General features: G+C 40.1%; 1 protein-coding gene across 1 annotated transcript in view; it reads left to right on the plus strand.

The window, feature by feature from the left end:
* Nucleotides 1-25,673, plus strand: part of COG7 (component of oligomeric golgi complex 7) — an 81,250-nt gene that overhangs the window by 3,706 nt on the left and 51,871 nt on the right. The window contains exons 2-5 of the mRNA XM_008059939.2: nt 2,395-2,543; nt 2,851-2,967; nt 6,188-6,356; nt 25,045-25,127. Of these exons, the coding sequence (XP_008058130.1) occupies nt 2,395-2,543; nt 2,851-2,967; nt 6,188-6,356; nt 25,045-25,127 (518 nt within the window). The remainder of the gene's footprint in view (nt 1-2,394; nt 2,544-2,850; nt 2,968-6,187; nt 6,357-25,044; nt 25,128-25,673) is intronic.

Consider the following 25,673-nt stretch of genomic DNA (forward strand, 5'->3'; position numbering starts at 1 on the left):
TTTTTTTTATTGTAGAGATGAGGTCTCACCAGGATGCCCAGGCTGGTCTCGAACCCATGGGCTCCGGCAATCCTCTCGCCTCAGCCTCCCAAAATGCTGGGATTATAGGTGTGAGCCACCACACCTGGCAGTTTTTGGATTTTTTGTAGAGACCAGGTCTCACTATGTTGCTTTGAACTCCTGGGCTCAAGTAATTCTCCTGTCTTGACCTCCCAAAGTGGTGGGATTACAGACATGAGCCACCACACCCAACTATCTGATTTAAATTTGACAGTCATCCTAAGAGGCAGGCACAGTTATTATTTTTGCTTCATATTTGTAGAAATGGAGGTTGAGAGAAGTTAAGTAATTTATCCAGCATTATTTTCCTCATGAATGGGAAACCTGGATTGAACCCAGGCAGTTGGTTTCTTGTACCCAAGCTCTAGACCATTATACTTCACTACTACTCTGGTATTAAAAGGATCATGTGGATATAAAACAGCAATCCTATGCCTAATAAATGAGAAACTTTGGGTGATGATGAAACACGCTCATGTTCGAGAACCACTGAACTAAAGACTCCCTAGTGTTTATTTCCTCCAGCCCAGCTGTCATGGCTTCCAGCTCATCAACTGATACCATGTGTGGACACATACACCTTCATACTCCCTCAAACTTGTACATCATCTGAGTTCAATATATGAGTCATTCTGACCCCTGGTTCTATAGTATGGCAAACCACTGCACCCAGGGAGCTGTTACTTATCCTAAGAATTTTGGGCCAGGCACAGTGGTTCATGCCTATAATCCCAGCGCTTTGGGAGGCTGAGGTGGGAGGATCACTTTAGCCCAGGAGCTCGAGACTAGTCTAGGCAACATAGCAAAACCTTGTCTACAAAAATCAAAACATTGGCCAGGTGTGGTAGCACATGCCTGTAGTCCCAGCTACTTGGAAGGCTGAGGCAGAAGGATTGCCTGAGCCCAGGAGTTAGAGGTTGCAGTGAGCCATGATCATGCCATTCCACTCCAGTCTGGGCAACAGTGTGAGATTCCGATTCAAAAAAAAAAAGGAATTGCCAGAAGTTTATGGATAATTTGGCCCAGCAATAGGGGGAAGAGAGAGTTGGGAGAGACTTGCTTTGCTTGTAGCTTAGGCATATCCCTGTCTCTGCCCTTGGTCTTACCTTCAAGATTTTGGTTAGGTTCAGGATAGACCAGAACTCAAAGAGAAATTTTTTTTTTCTTTTTGAGTCAGAGTCTCACTCTGACGCCCAGGATAGAGTATAGTGGCATGCTCACGGCCACCACAGCCTTAACCTGCTGGGCTCAGGTGATCCTTTTGCCTCAGCCTTCCAAGTAGCCAGAACCACAGGCATGTGCCACTGTGCCTGGTTAATTTTTTGATTTATTGTAGAGATAAATCTTGCCAAGTTGCCCAGGTTGGTCTCGAATCCCTGGACTCAGGCAATCCTCTCACTTTTGCCTCCCAAAGTGCTGGGATTATAGTCATGAGCTACCACACCTGCCTCCAAGGAGAATTTGATGGCTAGAGCTTTTAGTTTCTTGGAAGCTTCATAGGCCTTCTGTTTGCAGTCTCCCACTAGTATCTCCAGTAGGTTTGCTGAAATGTAGGTGAATCATAGCAAAGAACTTGTTTTGAATGAACACCTACTAAAGATATTCTTTTTAGCTCAACTGGGCATCCTAAAATGGAAAGAAATCACATTCAAAGGCTACCCATACAATACATCTTTTTTCTGCTAAATATTGCATGGTCTTTTGAAGTAGTTCCTTCCCTAGTAATAAGGAAAATCAAAACATATCCATAGAAGTGTTGGAGTTAGTTGCAAAATAACCCAGAAAAAGCCCAACCAAGTACAAGAATATGGAAATGGTGGGCGTGGGGGGATGTGAAGGGAGAAGATCATGAAAAGCAGACACTGGGGCCAGACACATGTAAGTCTGGATATTAGCTCTGTGAAATCTTGGGCAAGTTACTTAACCTCTCCACACCCCAGTTTTCTTATTGGTAAGAGGTGACTGCTGGTGACTGCTGTGGACATTAAGTGATATAATATATGTGAAGCCTCTTAAGTGTGCTTCTTTGCAAAGGGAGTTAGGATTTCACCTGGTAATGGCAAACAGTGTTGGGGGCCAGGTTGATAGTTCATTCCTTGTTAAATCACATGGCCGTCACCTATCAGTATAGGAGCTTCGTCCTGGCAGAGGCCACCTCACTACCCATCTCCCCTCCTGCCCCACATTTTGCTTAGGCTCCAACAAATGTGTGGTTATTACTGCATTAGGCAAGGTTTCTTTCTGGTATCAGATTTGTTTTATCTTTTTTGCTGGTAACTGATCTGATGTTCATCTTTTGTGTACATCACTGTTCTTGACTTTTTTTCGCTACAGAAACAAGTCACCAAGCTCTTCAGAACATGCCCAAAGTGCTCCGTGATGTCGAAGCCCTAAAACAGGAGGCGTCTTTTCTGAAAGAACAGATGATTCTTGTAAAGGAAGACATTAAAAAATTTGAACAGGACACATCTCAGTCAATGCAGGTATTTTGGTTTCTGTCCTGCTTGTTGATTCTTGTTTTTGGAAGGTATTTACTCTCATAAAGGGTATAGAGCAGCACAGTGTTGTGGGAGGCCAACCTTAACTAAAAATCTATCCAGTATTCAAGCTACTCTTTTGCTTGGTTCTTTCAGCACCTTCTAAACAAATGTAGCTGAATGACTGGTGTTCGGAGGTGCAGAAGCTCCGTAAAGACGGGAGCATGTCACGATACCTAGGTTTCAAGTCCCTGGTGGAAGGTAGAGAAAAAGGACCTACCACTTCATTTTTGACCCCTCCTTTCTCTTTCAGGTGTTAGTAGAAATTGACCAGGTAAAGTCCAGGATGCAACTTGCTGCCGAATCTCTTCAAGAAGCAGATAAGTGGAGCACGTTGAGTGCTGACATTGAGGAGACATTCAAGACTCAAGTAGGTATCTTGTTTAGGGGATGTTGTAAAATGTCTGTAGGTCACAACTTGAGGTTTGGAGAAAGCCATTCATCAAAACCATGAGGCATACTCAGTAGCATCATACAGAAACATCCAGATGAAGGGTGGGGAAGATCTGAAACTTCTTTGAGTAATTCTGCCCTCTGCTTTGAGTGAAGCCTCTTAGTCATAGAGAGCGAGTTAAGGAGAAGTCTCAGTATAAAAGCACAGGCAGAGAAGGTGGGCTCTGTGTGAGAGCATGGAACATGGATAGAGGGGCTCTACATGCTATGGGACCTTGGCAAGTTATTTTATCCCTCTGGGGCTGCAAAGTATTGGAAATAGTAATTGTTTTGATACCAGTTGAAAGACTGAAGTAAAATGATATCTTACGAAGAACCCTTTTTCAGTTGTAAAGCAGGATGAATTATTTATCATCTCTTTTGCTTTTGTTAAAAAGTTCTCAAAGTTTTAATAAAAGTTAAGCCGGAATCGATGGCGCAACCTGTATGTAATCCTGTGCTTTGGGAGTCTGAGGTGAGTGGATTGCCTGAGCCCACAGGTTCGAGACCCACCTGGGCAACTTGGCGAGACCTCATCTCCACAATAAATCGAAAAATTAACCGGGTGTGGTAGCACGTACCCGTAGTTCCAGCTACTTGGAAGGCTGAGGCAGAAGGATCACCAGAGCCCAGCAGGTCGAGGCTGCGGTGGCTGGGAGTGGCCACTGCACTCCAGTCTGGGCGACAGAGTGAGACTCCAACTCAAAAAAAAAAAAAGTTATAAATGCACATGGGAAAAATTTAGTAAACAGGAATAAGCTGTGAAAAACAACTTTTTGTAGACCTGACCATAATCCTTGTCATTCCATTTCAGAGCTCCTCAGGGTACTTGACGATTTTAGTTGATCCAGGCTTTATAGCTGTTACTTGTTTCCCAGCACATGTGTATGGGAGAGGATGGATTTGAATATGATTTCTGATTTTCATAGTAGTAAACTACTACTGTTAATTATCTAAAAGCTATAAATCTTGTTTTTTTCTCCCACTGTCCCAATACTCAAAGTTCTCCAAGACTAAATGCACTCAGCAGGACTCCCCTTAGGTATTTTAAAAACTGAATTCTCTCTTCTGATGAATTATTTTTAAAAAAACCCCAAACTGAATTCATTTTTGCTCAAAGCCACCCCCATTTACTCTTTTTTTGGGGCCTCCCTATTTTGCTTAAAGGAGTCATTTTCCCTGCAAGCATTTAGGCTAGAAACCTCCACAGTCCTTGATGGCTCCCCCTTCCTTGTCCCTGCATCTTTCTCTTCAGTTGATCATCTTTTCACCCTCCCTCATCCACAGTCATGCTTTCGCTTACCTGCTCCTGGACCATTTTAGTAGCCATGCACTGGTCAATCTCCTGGTCGCCAGTCCTTCTCACACACCAGTCTGTCCTCCACATGCAACCACGAGGGTTTTCAGTGCCTTAGATTGGCACATGCCATTTCCTGTCTCCCTCTGTTCCCCTTTATTTTAACTTTGTATGATTCCCTGTTTTCTACTGGACAAATTCCAACCTCTCTAATGGGGCAAGCCTGACTTTCTCAGCAGGGCTGTAGCCTGCCTCTTCAGCTCTTTTCTGGCACCTTCCTCCTTGTGACTGCTCCAGACTGTCAACCACCATCTGCTTTTGTGCCTTAGTTCTGTGCCCGAACTCTCTTGCCTTCATTTTTCCTTTCAGTAGAGTAGAACTCACCTCGCCCCTTGCCCTTAAGGTCCAGCTACAGTGCCACCCTCTTTGATAGCTCTCCCTGCTGCCTCCTCACCTCTCATAACACAACGAATTGCTCCTTCACCTGTGCTCCTCTAACACTTGAGCCATTCTTCTTAAATTGTATCATATCTTTTTGTCCCAATATGTTATAAATTCATCTTTGTAAATGTGGTCTTATTCATCTTTGGATTTCAAATATCTAATATAATATCTGGTACATCATAGATACCCACTGAATGCTGAAATCAGTTATTACTCTCTTAATTCTTTTTAAACAATAACATTTATTTTTCTAATTATAAACATAGTTTATGTGTTTCATAAAAGATTTGGAAGATTCAGAAAAATACAGGGAAGAAAGCAAAACGATCCATATTCCTATGCCCTAGTAATATACTTTTTATGTGTATTAGGTATATTTTCTATGTATTTGTACATATTTACACTTATGGATATATTTTGTATGTATGCATATATTACAGACATGTATACATTGATATATATTAAACAAAATTAGGTTTGTAGTGTCTGTATATTTTTTTATAGTGTTTATTTCATTTAATAGTAAGTTATAGGTATTCTATGTTATTAATACTTTTCAAAATCATAATTTCCTTTTCTTTTACCTTTTTTTGAGTCAGAGTCTCACTCTGTAGCCCAGGCTGGAGTGCAGTGGCACGCTTACGGCCGCTGCAGCCTCGACCTGCTGGGCTCAGGAGGTCCTTCTGCCTCAGCCTTCCAAGTAGCTGGAACCACAGGTGCATGCCACCATGCCTGGTTAATTTTTTTTTTACTTATTGTAGAGACGAAGTCTCGCCAGATTGCCCAGGCTGGTCTCTCGAACCCCTGGGCTCAGGCAATCCTCTCGCCTCCACCTTCCAAAGTGCTGCGATTACAGGCATTAGCCACCACACCTGACCAAAATCCTAATTTCTAATGACTGCACAATATTCTACATACCATCATGAGTGACCCATAATTTATATTTTGTTATTATGGAAGGTATAGGTTGCTGACAGGTTTCTGTTATCATAACACTAAAATCATATTAATTAATTATAACACATTAATATTTCTATGCCCTTCTGATTATTTCCTTAGGAAAAAATTTCTGGAAGAGAAAATACCAAGTTAAAGGATGAATATTTTCCAGACTCCTGGCACATATTACTAAATTGCCTTCTGAAAGACAATATACATTTATTATACCAGGGAGATTGTCTTTTTTCTCTGCCCCCTTACCAACAATAGCAATAGAAGTTTTTCAAAAATGTTTCCAGTTTGTGAAGGGGTAGATGGTACTTCTTTATATTATTATTTCAGTATGATACAATTAATTTTAAACATCATATGTTTATGAGTCATTTTCTTATTTTATGAATTGCCTTTTCATGTATTTTATCCAGTCCCTATTGAGGTAGCAGGGGTCTTTTAAAATAAATACTCTATTCTGTTCTAGGACATAGCTGTGATTTCTGCCAAACTAATAGGTATGCAGAACAGCTTAATGATGCTTGTTGATACACCAGACTACTCAGAAAAATGTGTGCACTTGGAGGCGTTGAAGAATAGGCTGGAGGCCCAGGCCAGCCCCCAGATTGTAACTGCATTCACCTCCCAGGCCATAGGTGAGTGCTGCCATTTCTCATCTCTGTGTATGCCTACAACTCTCTGTAAATGAAGGCCTCCTGAGTCATTAGTGTTTAGAATGTCTTACTGGTGGTTAAATTAGGTAGATTAGAAGCCAGTCTAACTTGATGATACTTACATGTTTTCAGTATTTTATGTGAAAATTTCAAACACACAGAAAAGTTGAAATGAGCATGATGAACAGACTTACTAGATTCTAGCAGCCACGTTTTCATGTTCACATATGTATTCATCCCTCTATCTGTCCATCCATTCATCATATTTTTTTCTGATGCATTTCAAAGTAAGTTACAGATATCAGTATACTTCACTCCTAAACACTTCAGCTTTTATATCGATCCCTAGGGTTCAATATGAGTTTATAATTTTTTTAAGAAAAATTTATAATTAGCGAAATATACAATTTTTTTTTCTTTTTTTTTCTTTATTTCTTGAGTTGGGATCTAACTCTGTTGCCCAGGCTGGAGTGCAGTGGCACAATCACAGCTCACCATAGCCTTGACTTCCTGGGCTGAGGCAATCCTCCTGCCTCAGCCTCCCGAGTTGCTGGGGTTACAGGTACGCATCACCATTGCAGGCTAATTTTTTATTTTAATTTTTGTGGGGACAAGGTCTTGCTAGGCTGATCTCGAGCTCTGAGGCTCAAGCAATCCTCCTGCCTCTGCCTCCCAAAATGCTGGGGTATAGGCATGAGCTACCATGCCTGGCCTTAGTTTTTCTTTTTCTATAGTATTTTATCAAAACTCATACTGAACAGTGAGTTCTGGGTTGCAAAAGAGGATTTATTTTTTGCCCTTGTCTATAAGTCTTCGCAACTTTAAAACAAACACAAGTGCTAGAAATGCACAGAGTATGCTATTTGATGAGTTTTGACCCTTATCTAGAACATTATTTTGGTATATTATTTTCTAGGGATTTTTCCTTTTTTTTTTTTTTTTTTTTAAGGTAGCACTCTCACTCTGTCACCCAGGCTGGAGTGCAGTGGCACACTCATGGCCACTGCAGCCTTGACCTGCTGGTCAGGTGATTCTTCTGCTTCAGCCTTCCAAGTAACTGCAACTACAGGCATGCATCACCACGCCCGGCTAATTTTTTGATTATTGTAGAGATGAAGTCTCGCCAAGTTGCCCAGTCTGGTCTTGAACCCCTGGGCTCAGACAATCCTCTCACCTTTGCCTCTCAAAGTGCAGGGATTGCAGGTGTGAGCCACTGCGCCTAGCTGTGATTTATCAGCAAATAACTTTAATTCTCCCATCCCCTTCACCTGTAAAGCTATTGATTAAACAGGAAGATGCAGCAGTAAAGTGCTTTTGTACCTTTACAACTCTACATGGACAGAATATAACCTGTTTCCACTGTTTCCACTTCCTTTGCCCCTGCTTGCATACCGTGCACACCCTTCTACTCCGGGCTTAATTTCTCCTGACCCTGTAAATAGTTTAGTTGCGGGTAACAGCAGTGTAACCTCCTCATGTCAAACAATAAACTGCTCTCACTCAGAAGATAATTTTCCTCACTCCAGTTCTTTCGCTAGTCAAGATGTGCAAAGGTTTGGCCTCCCTTTCCCTGGTGGTAAAGTTACACCAAAATTGGGCCACCTCAGTCCTAGAGAGTTTGTACCTCTGTTCCTAGCAGAGAATCATCTCTTCTGTAATCCCTGTGCTATTTAGGAATTCTATAGACAGAAACGATCACAGTCAACACTTGATACTGTTGTGTTAGGAAATTCAAGAAATAAATATTATTGTCAAATTTTATTAAATGCCTTTTCAGCCTCCATCAAGATTGAATGTATTACTTTCATTTCCTTTAACCTACTAATTTGGCAAGTCATATTACTGACATTCCTAATGTTGCACTGTTTTTGCAGTTCAAGAACAAACCCCCTTGTTCACTGTGTGTGTATGTGTATTAATATACAAATATTACTGGATATTTGCTAATATTTTATTTTAAATGTTTTGATTAAGATTCTATAAGTGAATATCTTTCTCAGGTTTTGATGTCATGATTGTATTGGCTTCTATAAACAATTGAGAAGCTTTCATTTTTTCCCTTACTGCTCTGTTCGGATTTAAACAGGGTTTTTATTAAATATGACTATGACCCCGTTTAATGCTTTCTGTCTCAGTTCAACGTGGATATTAATATGAATTCTGCTTTCTTTTTTTGTTTGTATTTGCTTTAGTATGTCTTTGCTCCCTTTTTTCCTAACCTTCAAACTTTTCTTTCTTTTGAGTTGGAGTCTCGCTGTCGCCCAGGCTAGGATGCACCAACATGATCACAGCTCACTGCAGCCTCAACTTCTGGGGTTTAGGTGATCCTTCTACCTCAGCCTCCTGATTAGCTGGGACTATAGGTGTGTGCCACCACACCCAGCCTATTTAAAAAAATTTTTTTTATAGAGGCAAGGTCTCACTATGTTGCCCAAGCTGGTCTTGAACTCCTGGCTTCAAGCAGTCTTCCTGCCTTGGCCTCCTAAAGTGCTGGGATTACAGATGTGAGCTACTGCACCTGGCCCAAACTTTCTGAGACCTTTTATTTTAGTCTTCTTTATTGCAAATGGCATATTGAATTCTGTTTTTTGACCTAATCCTTATATTTCTCTTTTAATAAGTGACTTTATTCCACTTAGGCTTTGACATTAAATAAATTTTTATTTTTATTTTTTTTTTAGTTGAATTTTACTCTGTTACTCAGGCTGGAGTGTAGCTGCACGATCATGGCTACTGCAGCCTCGACTTACTTGGTTCAGGCGATCCTTCCACCTCAGCCTTCCAAGTAGCTGAAAATACAGGCACAGGTCACCATGCCTGGTTAATTTTTTGATTTATTTAGAGACGAGGTTTTGCCAAGTTGCTCAGGCTGGTCTCGAACTCCTGGGCTCAGGCAGTCCTCTCATTCCCGCCTCCCAAAGTGCTGGGATTACAGATGTGAGCCATAGGTTTGTTGTTTTTTTTTAAACAGAAAATTTCAGTCATGTATGTTTCTATTTTTCTATTTTCTGCTTCTTTGTTTCTGTTTCTTTTGATCTCTGTATTTTGCCGTATATGTTTTCTTTGTGTTTTTTCTCACAGATAATTTGAAAGATTATATAACTTGAGTTTAGTTTTAATAGTGACTTATGACCTCCAATGATAAGCTAAACTTTTTCTCAAACTGTTAACCTCATAAGTGAAATAATATCTGACTCTCCTGATTAGTGCATTTCTATTCCTCCTCCTCCCACCCTTTCCTCTTCCTCTGCCATGTTCTAGAATGTTGCGTAGTCCAGAATTTTCATCATGGTATACTCTCAAATTATTACTTTTTATATCATGTACCTTTTCTTTTCTTTTCTTTTCTTTTGAGTTAGAGTCTCACTCTGTCGCCCAGACTGGAGTGCAGTGGCCGCTCCCGGCCACTGTAGCCTCGACCTGCTGGGCTCTAGCAATCCTTCTGCCTCGGCCTTCCGAGTGGCCGGAATTACAGGCACGCGCTACCATGCCCGGCTGATTTTTTTATTTATTGTAGAGATGAGGTCTCGCCAAGTTGCCCAGGTGGGTCTCAAACCCACAGGCTCAGGCAGTCCACTCACCTCAACCTCCGAAAGCGCTGGGATTACAGGCTGAGCCACCGAGCCCGGCTATCATGTACCTTTTAAAAAAACAACTTTAAGCATTATATTCCATTTTATAACCAATAATTGTCATGGTTATTTATGCTTAATATCATGATTAAATGGATTCATACCCACTTCCAGACTTTTCATCCCATATTTTTCCCATGTTAATTCAGAAGACTCCAGTCTTTACTCTGTGAGCAGAATTCTGTTGTCAAGCACACCCCCGTCCCCTCAGGAAGGGCATGGGGATTTTATGTATATTCTTGGTATTTATATAGTAAACAATGTCTTTTGATTGCTTTTACATGTAGAAAACAATAACTGCTTTTGGAATTCTTAGGTCACACTCTGTTTCTTTCAGAATTCTGTAGACCTTGCTTCACTGCCTTCAGCCATCTAAAGTCTTTTTTTGTTTTTCCTAGAAGGTCTCATAAAATAGCCAAATAAATATGCCTGTGTAAAGACAGAAGGAACAATAATGCTAGTTCTGTGAATTTTCTGTCCTCGTGTGAATCTATTGCCATCTATGTTCTGCTGATAACTGTGAGATCTGCTTATTTTCTCCTTTGTGTGCATCCTTTGTATGCATTCTCTCTGAATAATTTTACTAGGGATTGGCAAACATTTTCTGTGAGGGGCTAGATCACACATATTTTATGACTTACAAGTCATGCAGTCTCAATTGCAAATATGTAAGTCTGCAGTTTTGCACAATATTCCACACATAAATGAATAGGCTCTGCTGTGTTCCAGTAAAAATTTATTACAAAAATATGACAGTTTGTTTAATTCTGACTTAGAATTAAAAGACTTTCTTTGCCGGGCTCCGTGTCTCAGCCTGTAATCCCGTGCCTTTGGGAGGCTGAGGTGAGTGGATTGCCTGAGCCCGTGGGTTCTGGGCAGCGAGACCTCATCTCTACAATAAATCAAAAAAAATCAGCCGGGCGTGGTAGCCTGCGCTTGTAATTCCGGCTACTCGGAAGGCTGAGGCGGAAGGATCGCCAGAGCCCAGCAGGTCGAGGCTGCAGTGGCCGGGAGCGGCCACTGCACTCCAGTCTGGGCGACAGAGTGAGATTCCAACTCAAAAAAAAAAGACTTTCTTTTACATTAAAGTTTTAATAACTTCTCTACTTTATTTTTCAGGTTTGAAATTTTTAAATATTCCCTGGAACATAGTGTGAGCCCTTTCCTTTTATTTTTTTTGAGTCAGAGTCTCATTCTATCTTCCAGGCTGGAATGCAGTGGTCCACTCACAGCCACTGCATTCCAGCCTCAACCTGCTGGATTCAGATGATCCTTCTGCCTCAGCCTTTCTAGTAGCTGGAACTATAGGCATACACCACCACACCCGGCTAATTTTTTGATTTATTGTAAAGATGAGATCTCACCAAGTTGTCAGGGCTGGTCTCCTACCCATGAGCTCAGGCAGTCCTTTGTCTCAGCCTCCCAAGGTGCTAGGATTATAGGCGTGAGCCTCTGCACCTGGCAGCCCTTTTTATTTACTGATTCATATCTTTCTTTATAGAAAATTATCTTACTTGATTTTTTTTTTCCTGCTCTATTTGTTCTCTTTTCCATATTTGAGAACACCAACTGTCTGTTCATTAGCACTCCTTTTTTTCCTTTCCATACAAGTCATATTTTTTCTGTTCTCTTTTGGCTCATTGCCTGCTTCTGCCCAGTCGCCTTCCCCCCAGGGTCTGTGATTTTTCTAAAATTTGTCTTCTCTTTGGCTGATAGGGTTTTCTAAAGTCTTTATTTTACTCTTTGTTCTTCTAATTAAGTTTTATTTATTTTTATGTTTTCTTTTTGAATTGGAGTCTTACTCTGTTGCAGGCTGGAGTACAGTGGCACGATCCTGGCTCACTGCAGCCTCGATCTCCTGGGCTCAAGTTATCCTTCCACCTTAGCCTCCCAAGTAGCTGGGACTACAGGCATGCACCATCATGCCCAGTTAATTTTTTGATTTTTAAATTTTTTGTAGAGATAAGGTCTCACTATGTTGCCCAGGCTGATCCCAGACTCCTGAGCTCAAGCAATCCTCCTCTCTCGGCTTCCCAAAGTGCTGGGATTACAGGCATGCCTGGCCTCACATTTTCTTTATCTATTCATTTGTCAATGGACATTTGGGTTATTTCTACCATTAGGCTGTTGTGAATATTGCTACTATAATCATGCAAGTATAAATATTTGAGTCGCAGCTTTCAATTCTTTCAGTTATGTACTGAGAAATGGAATTTCTGGATTATATGTTAACTCTGTTTAATTTTTTTGAGAAATTGTTACATTGTTTTCCATAGTGGTTACACCATCTTACATTCCCACCAACAATGCATGAAAGTTTCAGTTTTCTCCACATCCTTGCCAGCACTTGCCATTTTCTTTTCTTCTTAAAAAATATTAGCCATTCTAATAATGGGTATGAAGTGATAATCTTATTATGGTTTTGAATTGCATTTTCCTAATGATTAATAATAATGTAGGGTGTATTTTTATATGTTTATTGGCTATTTGTATATTTTTGGAGAGATGTCTATTTAAGTCCTTTACCTATTTTTATATTGTTATTTGTTTTTTGTTTCTGAGTTGTAAGAGTTCTTCATATATTCTGAATATAACCCCTCATTTGCTATATGATTTGCAAATATTTTTCCCTTTGCCTTCCTCTCTCCCTCCCTCCCTTTCTCCCTCCCTCCCTTTCTCCCTCCCTCTCTCTCCCTCCCTCTCTCTCTCTCTCTCTCTCTCTCTTTCTTTCTCTCTTTCAGTAGAGACAAGGTCTTACTATGTTGTGTAGGTTGATCTCGAACTTCTGGGCTCAAGCGATCCTTGCACCTCAACCTCCCAAAGTGTTGGGAATACAGGCATGAGCCATTACACCCAGCCTCCTGTAGTCATCATTTTTTCCCATTCTGAGAATTGTCGTTTCATTCTATTAATAGTGTGTTTTGGTATACAAGTTTTTAATTTTGATATAGCCTAATTTATTTATGTTTTATTTTGTTTCCTGTGCTTTTCTTATCATATCCAAGAAGTCATTGCCAAATCCAACGCCATGAAGCTGTTTTCCTCTTTTCTTCAAAGAGTTTTTTTTAGTTTTAGGTCTTATATTTAGGTCTTTGATCCGTTTTGAGTTAATTTTTGTATATGGTGTAAAGTAAGAGTTCAACTTCTTTTGCATGTGGATTTCCGGTTTTCTGAGCGCGATCTGTTGAAAAGACTGTCCTTTCTTCATTGAAAGGATTGGGACCCTAGTTGAAAATACTCTGGTCATATATGTGAGGGTTTATTTCTGGACTCTGTATTTCATTTCATTGGTGTGTATGTTCTTACTTATGCCAGTACTATACTATTTTGATTTCTGTGACTGTGTTGTAAGTTTTGAAATTAGGAAGTGTGAGACCTCCAGCTTCGTTCTTTTTTTTAAAAATTGTTTTGCTGGGGATGGGGAGACACCCCTTATCAACACCCCTTATCAATGCATATTTGTATACCTAATCCTTAACTGTACCCCACAATTTTAAAATAAAAAAATATTGATTAAAAAAATTGTTCTGCCTATTCAGGGTCCCTTATATTTCATTTGAATCTTAAGATGGATTTTCATATTTTTGCAAAAAATATCATTGGAATTTTGATAGGGATACCATAGAACATATAGATTGCTTTGGGTAGTATTGGCATCTTAACAATGTTAAGTCTCTATTTATTTATTTATTTATTTTCTTTTAAACATTTTTTGTTGCCAGGAGGGGGGTGGTGAAGTGGGATTGGCAGTAGTGGGAATCTGCCTGGGGAAGTGGGGGTATGCCTCATCAACAAGGGTACCTGCATAATGAACATTTGTATGCCTAATCCTGAATTGTACCCTATATCTTCAAAATAAAAAAATCAAAAGTTTAAAAAATAAATTAAAAAATAAAACTTTTTTGTTTTCAAGATGTAGGGTACAATTCAGGATTAGGTATACAGATGTTCATTATGCAGGTACCCTTGTTGATGAGGTGTGTATTTATATGTTTTTGAGTAGGAGTCTCACTCTCTTGCCCAAGCTGGAATGTAGTGGCATGCTCATGGCTTCCGCAACCTTGGCCTGCAATCCTTCTACCTCAGCCTTCCAAGTAGCTGGAACTACAGGTGTGCACCACCACACCTGGCTAATATTTTGATTTATTGTAGAGACAAGGTCTCGCCAAGTTGCGCAGGCTTGGACTCAGGCAAATCCTCTTGCCTCAACCTCCCAATGTGAACAATATTAAGTCTTTTAATCCATGAACATGGGATGTCTTTCTGTTTATTTAGTTCTTCTTTAACTTCTTTCAGCAGTGTTTTGTAGTTTCAGCGTATCAGTCTTTCAGCACCTTGGCTAATGGTATTTCTATGTATTTTATTATTTTTGATGTTATTATAAATGAACTTTTAAAAAATTTCCTAGGCCGGGCTCGGTGACTCAGCCTGTAATCCCGCGCCTTTTGGAGGCTGAGGTGAGTGGATTGCCTGAGCCCGCGGGTTCGGGACCCGCCTGGGCAGTGAGACCTCATCTCTACAATAAATCAAAAAATCAGCTGGGCGTGGTAGCGCATGCCTGTAGTTCCGGCTACTCAGAAGGCTGAGGCGGAGGGATCGCCGGAGCCCAGCAGGTCGAGCATGCCACTGCACTCCAGCCTGGATGACAGAGTGAGACTCCAACTCAAAAAAAAAAAAAAAAATTCTTTTTCACATTGTTCATTATAAAAATACAACTGACTTTGTGTTGAAAAGTTGTTGAATATGTTTATTAGTTCCAACAGGTTTTGTGTGTGTGTGTGTGCGTGTATGTGTAATCTTTAATGTTTTCTACATATAAGATCATATAATCTACAAGATAATTTTACTTATTTTTTTTTTCTATTTGAATGCCTTTTTACTTCTTGCTTCATTATTCTGGTTGGAATTCCGGTTCTGTGTTGAATAGAAGTGGCAAAAGTAGGCATCCTTGTGTTGTTCCTTGAAAATGAAATGGTCTTTCACCATCAAGTATTATGTTAGCGTAGGCTTTTCATTTATAGTGCCTTCCTTCCTTTGTTGAGTGTTTTTAATCTATAAAATGTACTGAGTTTTGTTAATATGTTTTCTGCATCAATGAGATAATGGGTTTCCCCCCTTAATTTTGTTATTTTAATATATTACATTGATTGATTTTATTGTATTGAACCCTCCTTGCCTCCCAGTAATAAATTCTACTTGGAGGCTGGGCTCGGTGGCTCAGCCTTTAATCCCAGCACTTTGGGAGGCCAAGGTGAGTGGATTGCCTGAGCCCGCGGGTTCGAGACCTGCCTGGGCAACTTGGTGAGACCTCATCTCTACAATAAATAAAAAATTAACTGGGTGTGGTAGCATGCGCCTGTAGTTCCAGCTACGTGGAAGGCTGAGGCGGAAGGATCGTCAGAGCCCAGCAGGTTGAGGCTACGGTGGCCGGGAGCGGCCACTGCACTCCAGTCTGGGCGGCAGAGTGAGACTCCAACTCAAATAAATAAATAAATAAATAAATAAATAAATAAATAAATAAATAAATAAATAAATAAATAAATTCTACTTGGTCATGGTGTATAATCCATTTAATGTACTGTTGAATTTGGTTTACTACTTTGTAAATCAAATTCAACAGTATTTTGTTGAGTATTTTTGCATCGCTATTCAGCAGGGATATTGAACTGTAGTTTTCTTGTGTCTTTTTCTGGCTTTGGAAGCAGGTGAAATGCTGATTTCATAGATGAGTTAGGAAGTGTTCCCTCTTTTTAAATTTTTTGGAAATGTTTGGGAAGGATTGATCTTAATTCTTCTTCAGATGTTTAGTAGAATTTACCAGTGAAGCAATCTGGTGGGCTTTTCTTTGTTGAGAGATTTTTCATTACTAATTCAATCTCCTTAGTTGTTATCGGTATGTTCACAGTTGCTGTTTCTTCAAGATTCAGTATTGATTGTGTGTTTCTAGGAATTTATTTCCTTTAGGTTATCTAATTTGCTGGCATAAATTGTTCAAAGTAATTTTTTTTTTTTTTGAGTCAGAGTCTCACTCTGTCACCCAGGCTGGAGTGCAGTGGCATGCTCATGGCCACCGCGGCCTCCACTGCAGTGCTTGGCTCAGGCAATCCTTCTGCCTCAGCCTTTCAAGTAGCTGGAGCTACAGGCATGCGCCACTGTGCCTGGCTAATTTTTTGATTTATTGTAGAGATGTGGTCTCGCCAAGTTATCCAGGCTGGTCTTGAACCCATGGACTCAGGCAATCCTCTCACCTCGGCCTCCTAAGGTGCTGGGATTATAGGTATGAGCCACCACATTTCGCCCAAAGTAATCTTTTATCATTCTTTTTATCTACATAAAATTGGTAGTAATATCCCTCTTTCAGTTCTGATTTAGTTATTTGATTTTAATTACTTTTTTCTCAGTGAATCTGGGTAAGGATTTATCAATTTTATTGATTTTTCAGAGAACCAACTCTTGATTTTGTTGATTTTTCTCTTTAAAAAATTTTTTTTTCTATTTTATTTATCTCTGCTGTAATCTACTATTTTTTTTCCTTTTGCTAACTTTAGGGTTTAGTTTGTTTTTCTTCTTCTAGTTTAAGATGTAGAGTTAGGTTGTTTTTTTGATATATATTTTTGGTTATCTTAAAAAAAAATTTTTCCCCACCTTCATGAGTTTAAGGAGATATTTTTCTTCTTCTTCTGTTTCTTTCTTTCTTTCTTTTTTTTTTTTTTTACATCAGGCTTTTCCTGTGTTGCCTGAGATGGAGTACAGTGACCTGATCAGGGCTTACTGCAGCCTCGACCTCTTAGACTCAGGTGATTCTTCTGTCCCAGCCGCCTGAGTAACTGAGACTATACATATATACTACCAAGACTATACATATATACTATACATATATACTGGCTAATTTTTGAAAAAATTTTTCATAGAGACGAAGTTGCCTAGGCTGATCTCAAACTCCTGGGTTCAAGCTATCCTCCTGCCTCAGTCTCCTGAGTAGCTGGGACTATAGGTGTGTACCACCATATCCAACTAATTTAAAATATTTTTTTAGAAATAGAAATAGGGTCTCGCTTTGGTTATTCTTGAAGTGTTCTCTGGATGTACTTTCTGTATGCTTTATTCATTTTATTTCCCCTATCCTGTGGCACTTTTGGGTAGGTCCCGTGGTGGAGTTTTCTTTCTTTGTTTCTGCAATTTCTGAAAAATAGAGTGCTTTGGAATCTCCTTGGACGTCCTTCCTTGTTTATCTGTTTTGTTGAGCGCTGTCCTATAGGCCTTGCTGGACAGGTTACACTCTCTGTTGTGCTCTTCAGTTGGCTAAGGAGATGGACTTAGTACTTATCTCCAGCCTTATAATTCCATATTTTTCCCATGTGTGTTAATTCTTTATTTTGAGTCTTTTCTTCACTTGCAGGATTCTAGGACTGGAGCTGAGTCTTTGAAAAATCATTAACTGGGAGCTTTGTTCCTCACATTCTCTCATGAACTACAGAGCTCTCTTGTTTGGTTGAGGTTATGTCTAGTTATGGGGTTTGGGGAAGCAAGAGTTGAGGTTGGGAGGTAATGACTCTATGAACTTAAGTTTTTTTTCCCCCTCTGGGTTAGCTGACTACTTGGAGCTGGCAGCAGATTTGAATGATGCTCCAGTGGCTTAGGGTCATAGTCTTTGGTTCAGGGGGTTAAGTGGTTTGGATAGCCTTTATTCCCAAATTGGAGAATCAGGCTTGACTCTTTGTAGGCAGGACATGACTCAGAAAGGGGAAACGACACTTTCCAACCTTGAGGGCTGTCTCTACTGCTGGGCTGAGGTGGAAGCAGACCTTCCCAGGCCTTACCCAAGCCTTCTTTGCTTCCCGTCTTGACCTCTTTCTCTTGCTCTGCTCTGCTCCATGCTTACCCTTCAGAGCTCTACCAGATTCCCCACTCATCATAGCCCCGAATGATAGGCTATTTGATTGATATTCCCCGAAGTTTGTAGTACAGAAATTCTCCTGGCTTCAATACAAATGAAATGGTGTTTTTTCTTTTGGTGATTTAATTTTGGCGCGTATCAGGAAGGGTTCCCCTGCCCCAAATGTAGTGTGTTCCTTAATTAGCCATCTTTCCTGGAAGGACAGTGCTCAACAAAACAGATAAACAAGGAAGGACGTCCAAGGAGATTCCAAAGCACTCTATTTTTCAGAAATTGCAGAAACAAAGAAAGAAAACTCCACCACGGGACCTACCCAAAAGTGCCACAGGATAGGGGAAATAAAATGAATAAAGCATACAGAAAGTACATCCAGAGAACACTTCAAGAATAACCAGAAAGGAACTTCTTTATCTAATAGTTTTTAAAATTAGATTTAAAATTGATTTAATTTAATTTTATTTTTTGAATCAGAGTCTGTTGCCCAGACTGGAGTGCAGTGGCATGATCATGGCTCACTGTAGCCTCAACCACCTGCCTCAACCTCTCCAGTAGCTGGAACTACAGGTGTGTGCCACCATGCCTGGCTAATGTTTAGTTTTTCCTTGTGGAGACAAAGTCTCTCTGTGTTGCCTAGGCTGGTCTCGAACTCTTGGGTTCAAGCATTCCTCCTGCCTTGGCCTCCCAAAGTGCTGGGATTACAGGTGTGAGCCACTGTGGCCATATTGTCTAATAGTTTTTAAAGGGAAATCTCTGATAAAGTAGTATGTCCCCAACACATTACCCTTTTTCATCTCTCTCCTAAAATGATATTATGGCTATAGCCAAGTATATGTGCCTAGTTAATTTTATACAATCAATGAATTCAGTTGATAAATTAAAGCAGCTTTTTATAGAAAAATGTTTGCTTCCCCTTGACCAAACCCAACTTATAGAATAAGAAATAGCAGGAAGATTCATTTATTTATATGTTTTTATGATGATAATAAATGTTTTAATGACAAATATTTATTTTCTAAATCCTGGCTTTCTGCCCATTAAGTCAAGATCTACTGGCAGGTCTTGGAAGTTTAGCTGGGTATCTTCACAGTGGTTGCTGTTACATCTTTTCCTTCTCAGAAGTTTATTGGACTTCCCAGAAGTAAAAAGGAGCAAAGCAAATTTTAAAAGGTTGGGGACCTGTTAGCACAGGTGTTTTTTCCCCCCTTAATTTCCTTTTAATTTAGTTGTAACACCAAGACATTCACATTTTGGCCAGAAGGGGGCAGGAGGGAGCCAGAGGTGATACTGCAGTGCACAGTGTTCAGGGACTGCACTGAAACTCACCTCCCGGTCTTTTCTGTGGTGAACCTCGACCGTCAGGAAAATATGTAAGAAACTACTTGGTACTGGGCCCATAACTTGGCTCTTAGTGTCTATTGCTATGTGTGGAATGCTGATATTTACCAAATTATTTACTTATTCTTCAAACCTCCAAATATGTGATGTATAGGAGTTCAGTGATTGCTTTTTAAAGTTTCCATCTAGAATAACCAAAGTAGGAATTTTTAAAGGGGTACTAACTTGAAACGTTTTAAAATATGATTTCTGTGCAGAACAGTGGGGTAAAACATAAAGATAAATAAGATAAAGTTGCTATCCTTTAAGAACTGTACAGTGTGGTTGAGGGTGAGGCCAGGAGAGAGCAAGTACACAAATAATTTTATGACAAGATGGAATGCGAAAATAGGCCTCCTCATGTCGTGTGAAGGAAAAGTGAAGCTTTTATGAAGAGCTAGTATAAGTGTAGAATTTTGAAAGACAGAGGAATTTTTAAAATATTTAAATTGTTTCTGATTATACAAGTAATACCTACAGGTTATTGAAAATTTAAAAAATATAGAAAGAAAATGATTTACCAGTAAGCTCACCACCCAGAGATGACTATTAGTATTTTCCTCCAACTTTTTCCTTTTACAAAAATTAGATACATTGTAGTATATACACCTTTGTATCTTTTTTCTCCCAGTTAGTAATACAGTCTGAGCATTTTCTCATGGGTCTAAGATTTTGATAGGAGAAAAGATGCATTTGGGGCAACACAGATTTGAATGGTACAGAAGTGGGAGAACTCAGGGATTGCTTTAGGAATAACAAATCCATTTTAGTGGAGTGAACATTGGGAAATGGTCAGAGATGAGTCTGGAAAGGAAGCGAGGCGGAGGAGGCTGGGCAGAGTTTAGCTTGCCTTGAGCAGCTAAACTATTTGGGGAATAGTTTCATAGCTGTTAACAACTTAGTAATGGGGTCTACTGAGGAGTGTGGCTGCGTGGAAGGAGATGGACAGACCTAGTTTTAAGTCTTTGGTCTTAGCCATATTAGCAATAAGACCTCAGTTTCTGCCTCAGTTCAGGTGAGTTTGGAATCCGCATTGTGTGATTCTTGGGAGGAATGTGCAGGTGTGAATCCCTGTGCCAAGCAGGCCCTCAGCAGGCCTTCAGCGAACATGCCTTCCTTTCTCTTGGACCTCTCATTCTGCACACAGTAACTCCTGCAGTAGCCCCAAGGGAGTCATTCTTAGGAGCAGTATTTGAACGAGAGCCACATCATTTCTTAAAAGCTGTGCAGCTCAACGACAAACTACAAATGGGAAGTCCGGACCCACAGATCAGTTAACTGGTTTCAGTTTTCTTTTTCCCCATCGCTTAAAATGCTAAGAAAGCTAAATAGTACTTTCTCTTCCTCTCTCTCCTCATTCCTCAGTCCTGTTCCCAGGAGGCTACCACTTCTGATTCTTAGAGCTGTTTCTTTCCTGGTACTTCATTTTATACTTCTACATAATAACTTTATTATTTTATTTCTTTATGTCAATTTCAGGTATTATCTGTTAACTTCCTATTGTAGCCAAGGCTTTTTGCTTTCATGCCACTCCTAACTTCCTGTCTTATTCTCCTCCTGTGCCGTTGTTTTCAATTGAGGCAGCAAAATTGTTCATGTTATCAACACATTTATTTTTATTATCAAAATAGTTTATTTTTGCAGAGTTAAGTAATGTGTTATGATTTTAATTCCTTTCCTACTCAGCTTTGTGTGTATCCTGATGTTTCTAATTGCCTCTTGATTCCTCTCATTCTTCCTGCCATCCTTACCCCTTCATTTTCTCCAAATGGTGTACTATGGGAGTTAGGGATTCCTCTGGGTTCCCTTTCCCCCCAGAAACTTTCCTTCTGGAGCCTCTGCCCTGCACAGGTCTGGATCAACATAGCTCTTGGGATTTTCTGCTAGATCTGAGACAGCTGGTGCCTGTCATTTGTCATCTTGGACAAGTCAGAGCAGTTAGATGATGCCTTAGGACCTGACCAAGAGACAGTCTTGGCTGTTCTAGATGTGTGATCTTGACTAGCTTACTTATTCTGTGGGCAATTTCTCTATCTTCTTACCTGCTAGGGTTGCACTCAGGTTAAAGTGAAGTTATAGAAATGGAAAAGCTTTGGAAGAAGTCCTGTGGTTGTAAAGTGGGACAGTGTTAGCTTGTCCACGGTGAATTTCTTTTGATGTTGTTACTTCCTATGACTATCAAAAGCCTTTGATCTTATCCTTTTCTCTGTTTACGTTTACTCATACATTCGGTCAGAATATTTTCTTTCTCCAGGGAAAATGAGCCACAGAGAGAGGGAACATAAGGCAGTGATGTCTGCAGTCAGTCCCTCGAAAGAGTGTGAAGCTGTGCAAACTTTTATGGTGGGGGAAATATTTTAGGAAGAGATTAAGAGCATTTTCCCCATATTTATTTAGGGACAAGGTCTTGCTCTGTTGCCAAGGCTGGAGTGTAGTGATATGAGCATGGCTTACTGCAACCTTGAACTCCTGGGCTCAAGAGATCTGCCTGCCTTAGCCTTCCGAGTATGTAGAACTACAGACATATGCTACCACTCCTGGCTAATTCTTTCTTTTTTTTTTCCATAGAAATGGGGTCTTGCTTTCTTTCCCAGGTTGGTCTTGAACTCCTGGCCTCAAGTGGCCCTTCCATTTTGGCCTCCCAAAGTGCTGGGATTATAACCACCACATCCAGCCTGTTTCTTTTAACACATCTCCTATGTACAAGATACTTTGTATCAAGGACTTTCTTATGTCTAAATAGAACTCCTGGGCTGAAACGATATGCAAAAATAACACAAATGATTTTTGAGGGGATGCTTTTATTTTTTATTATACCCATGCTGCTTCCCATTGTTGCTGTAAGTTTGTGTTTTCATTTTTTATAATTCAAAATCAGTTGTTAATATGATAAGAACCTTTTGGTATGATATTACATTTTGAGTGGATGAGATGGAGGATAGGACCTACATCTTTTTTGTAAATTTTAAATATGTGGGTACAATTCAGGGTTAGGTATACAAATGTTCATTATGCAGGTACCCTTGTTGATGAGATGTACCCCCCTCCCCTGACAGTTTTCCACTACTGCCATTCCTTTTCTTATAGTATTACGATAGTAGTTCAAGGTCCGCTTATGAGTGTGAACATGTGATACTTAATTCTTTGTTTCTGTGATAGATCACTCAGTATGATAGCCTCTAAGTCCATCCAAGTTGCTGCAAAGTTCATAATTTTGTCCTCCTTTATGGCTGCGTAATATTCCGTTGTGTATATGTACCACGTTTTTTTTATCCAGTCCTCTTTCAATGGGCAGCACATTTGGTTCTATGTTTTTGCTATTGTAAATAGTGCTGCAATAAACATGCATGTGCAGGTATCTTTTTCATAGAGTGATTGGAGTTCCTCTGGGTATAGTTGCAGAAGGGGAATTGCAGAGGACCCACATCTTATTCACATGAGCCCTGTATCAGTTTGGGGTTCTTCTGGTTGCAAGCGACAGACACCTAATTTAAACTGAAGACAAAAAAGAGGTAGTGTATTGGCTTATAGACCTGAGAAGTTCAGGAATGAGTCTGCCTTCAGATTTGGTTTGATCCAGGAGCACAGACTATGTCATTAGGACCTGGTCTCTCTCTCGCCATTTCTTGGCTCTGTTTCTGTGTGTTGGCTTTACCTGCAGGTAGACTCTTCCCATGGTAGCCCTGGAGTTCTGTGTTTTCATTTTTACAACTCAGGAAGAGGTCCTAGAATTAATCTGGATTTCTTTGGGTGGGCAGGTTTGGTATCTCAGGATCAGTCATTTGGGGTCAGGTGGACTTGAGGCTCTGGTCGGCCAGGCCTGAGTTACACCCTAGTGCCTTGGGTGAAGTCAGTTCCACGTAGCTTCCAAACATTAGGAGGAGAGTAGGAGGCTGAGGCATGGATTCTCAGAGGATATCCAGAGTTCTGTTAGAAGGGCAGTAGATATGGGTAGCAAAACAGGAGCCCACTGCAAGACCCTGCAGTACCCTGCAGGTGGCTCACACCAGGCAGGAGCTCTGTGGTGATCTTGAATTGAATTGGTGTTGTTGGCAGGAGTCTAGATGTCTTTATGGTTGCCATGGTAGGTTTCCTATTTCTTTCAGTTGTCTGAAGTGTGAACTTCCTCCAGTTTACAAATAATTGACTATGAGGGCTAAAGACCTACCTGTTACTACTTTTAAGTTTCACAATGTCTTTTCTAAATGAGTTTGCAATATTGGCAAAGTCTGTTATTATTCATTTTAAGAAATAACAAATTCTCTCTGTTGAGTCAACATTTAAAACATTATAATTATATATTTAAGCCATCACACATTTACCAATAACTTTTAAAATTACACCTAAAATGTTAACAGTGTTTAATAGAGTGTAATAGTACTATAGGTAGATTTGTAATCTTACGTACTTTTTTTGCATTTTTTCCTTCCATGAACATGCTACTTGATAATGCTAAAAAAGAATGCCATTTTAACAATAATTACTTTAGTACATTTTTTGAATGCATGCTGTGTATTGTACTAATTTCTAGTAATAGTGAAACAGGACAGGAAAGATCATGACCCTCATGGAGCTTATGTTTCCATGGGTGAGAAAGACAATAAGCTATTATATAAGTAACTAAATAAAGTAAGTACAAACTGTGATTAGTTTTATGAAGGTGAAGATGTGAGAGGGAGCAGTAGCTGGAAGATCCTAACATAGGTGGGCTGATTAGAAACCAGAAGATCATCCCAGGCCTAGTGCATACAAAGGGCCCCTGGTCAACAAAGAGCTTGATTTGTTCTTGGCCCCTGACAGAAGTCTCAGTATTTTTCCAGTTCATACAGATACAAAATTGAGACATGACATGGTGGAGGCCAAGGTGGGAAGATTGCTTGAGCCCAGGAGTTTGAGGCCAGCCTGGGCAACCTTGTCTTTACCAAAAAAAAAGTTAACCAGGTGTGATGGCATTTGCCTATAGTCCCAGCTACTCAAGAGACTGAGGTGGAAGGATTGCCTGAGCCCACAAGGTCAAGTCTACAGTGAACTGGGTTGTTGCCATTGCACTTGAGGGACAGAGTGAGACTGCTCCCACTAAAAAAAAAAAAGAAAAAAGAAAAAGAAAGAAAAATATATGTTAGATCAAGTCATTTGCAATTACTGTTTTTATGAGTCAGAATGGTTGAATATCAGCAGTTTCATATGGCTCAATTTTTTGCTATGATTTAGCAGTTCTGCCACTGCCTGCAAGTACCTGAAACTCTCTGGGTTGCAGTTTCCTGATCTGTAAAATGGTCAATCGATGAGTTGCTTTGGACACCTATTGCTGACAGGTTGTGATTCCAGTCCGGTACTAAGAAGTGAGGCAGGTGAAGTGCCGACAGCACACGTTCAAGGAGGCGCTCTCCCTGCCCTTGCATAGCCTGAGAGCGAGAGCTTCCTGAGAATTCATGCCCCAGGCCCCCTCCTTCATTCCAACCCTGATTCAAATCCATTTCACCATCTGTGTGTAACAGTCACTTTGCTTAGCTCTGTTAGTGGTGTTTATTGATGCATTATTTTAACAAGCTAGGACTTGTAGTGTCTGATTATTGAGTCACATGGTCTGCTTTGAACTTTACTTAGTTTTTATCTCTATGATCCCGTATGTGAATTAATTCATAATAAGTCAGTAGAAACGTGTGTATACTAGCTAACATGTATCCATGTTTTTTCCTGGTGAATCCTTTCTCTTGACTGCACTCGAAAGACTGGTAATAGTATATGTGCATTTTATGTTCTTTAGATCAGTCCAAACTGTTTGTGAAGGTTTTTACTGAAATTGACCGGATGCCCCAGCTCCTTGCCTACTACTACAAGTGTCACAAGGTAAGAAGCTGTAAGCGATTACCGTTGTGGGATGCTCATAACACTGGGCCGCAAAATCCGTCTCAAACTCAAAAGGTAAAAATGTTTGTCTTCTTGCCCTCTGGCCTTCATTCTTTTAGTTAGCCAGGAGGGGGTGCTCTTGGTTCCCCATATGTATTTATTTAAATACCAGTTGGAAAGAGTCATCAATTTTCATCCTCTTTTCTATTTACAACTGGATTCATTTACAAACTTGAAAAGATGTTTTAATTTATTCCCATTTTGTCTTAAAATAAAATTTGTGTCTTAAGCTTTGTTATGCTCTCAGCAAGCTGTGAGAATTTTTCTTTCTTCTTCTTTTTTTTAATCTTAGAGCCAAGGTCTCGCTATGTTACCCAGGCTGGAGTACAGTAACTATTCACAGATATGATCATGGCATACTACAGCCTCGAGCTCCTGGGCTCAAGCAGTCCTCCACCTCAGACTTCTGAATGTTTTTTTTTTGAAGTGGATGAATCTTGTTAGGTTGCTCGGTTGCTCATTGAATCCACCGCCTCCAGGATAAGA

The sequence above is a fragment of the Carlito syrichta genome, unplaced genomic scaffold (genome assembly GCF_000164805.1).
Source record: "Carlito syrichta isolate Samal-C Ts95f unplaced genomic scaffold, Tarsius_syrichta-2.0.1 Scaffold304449, whole genome shotgun sequence".
In the NCBI taxonomy this organism is placed as follows: Eukaryota; Metazoa; Chordata; class Mammalia; order Primates; family Tarsiidae; genus Carlito; species Carlito syrichta.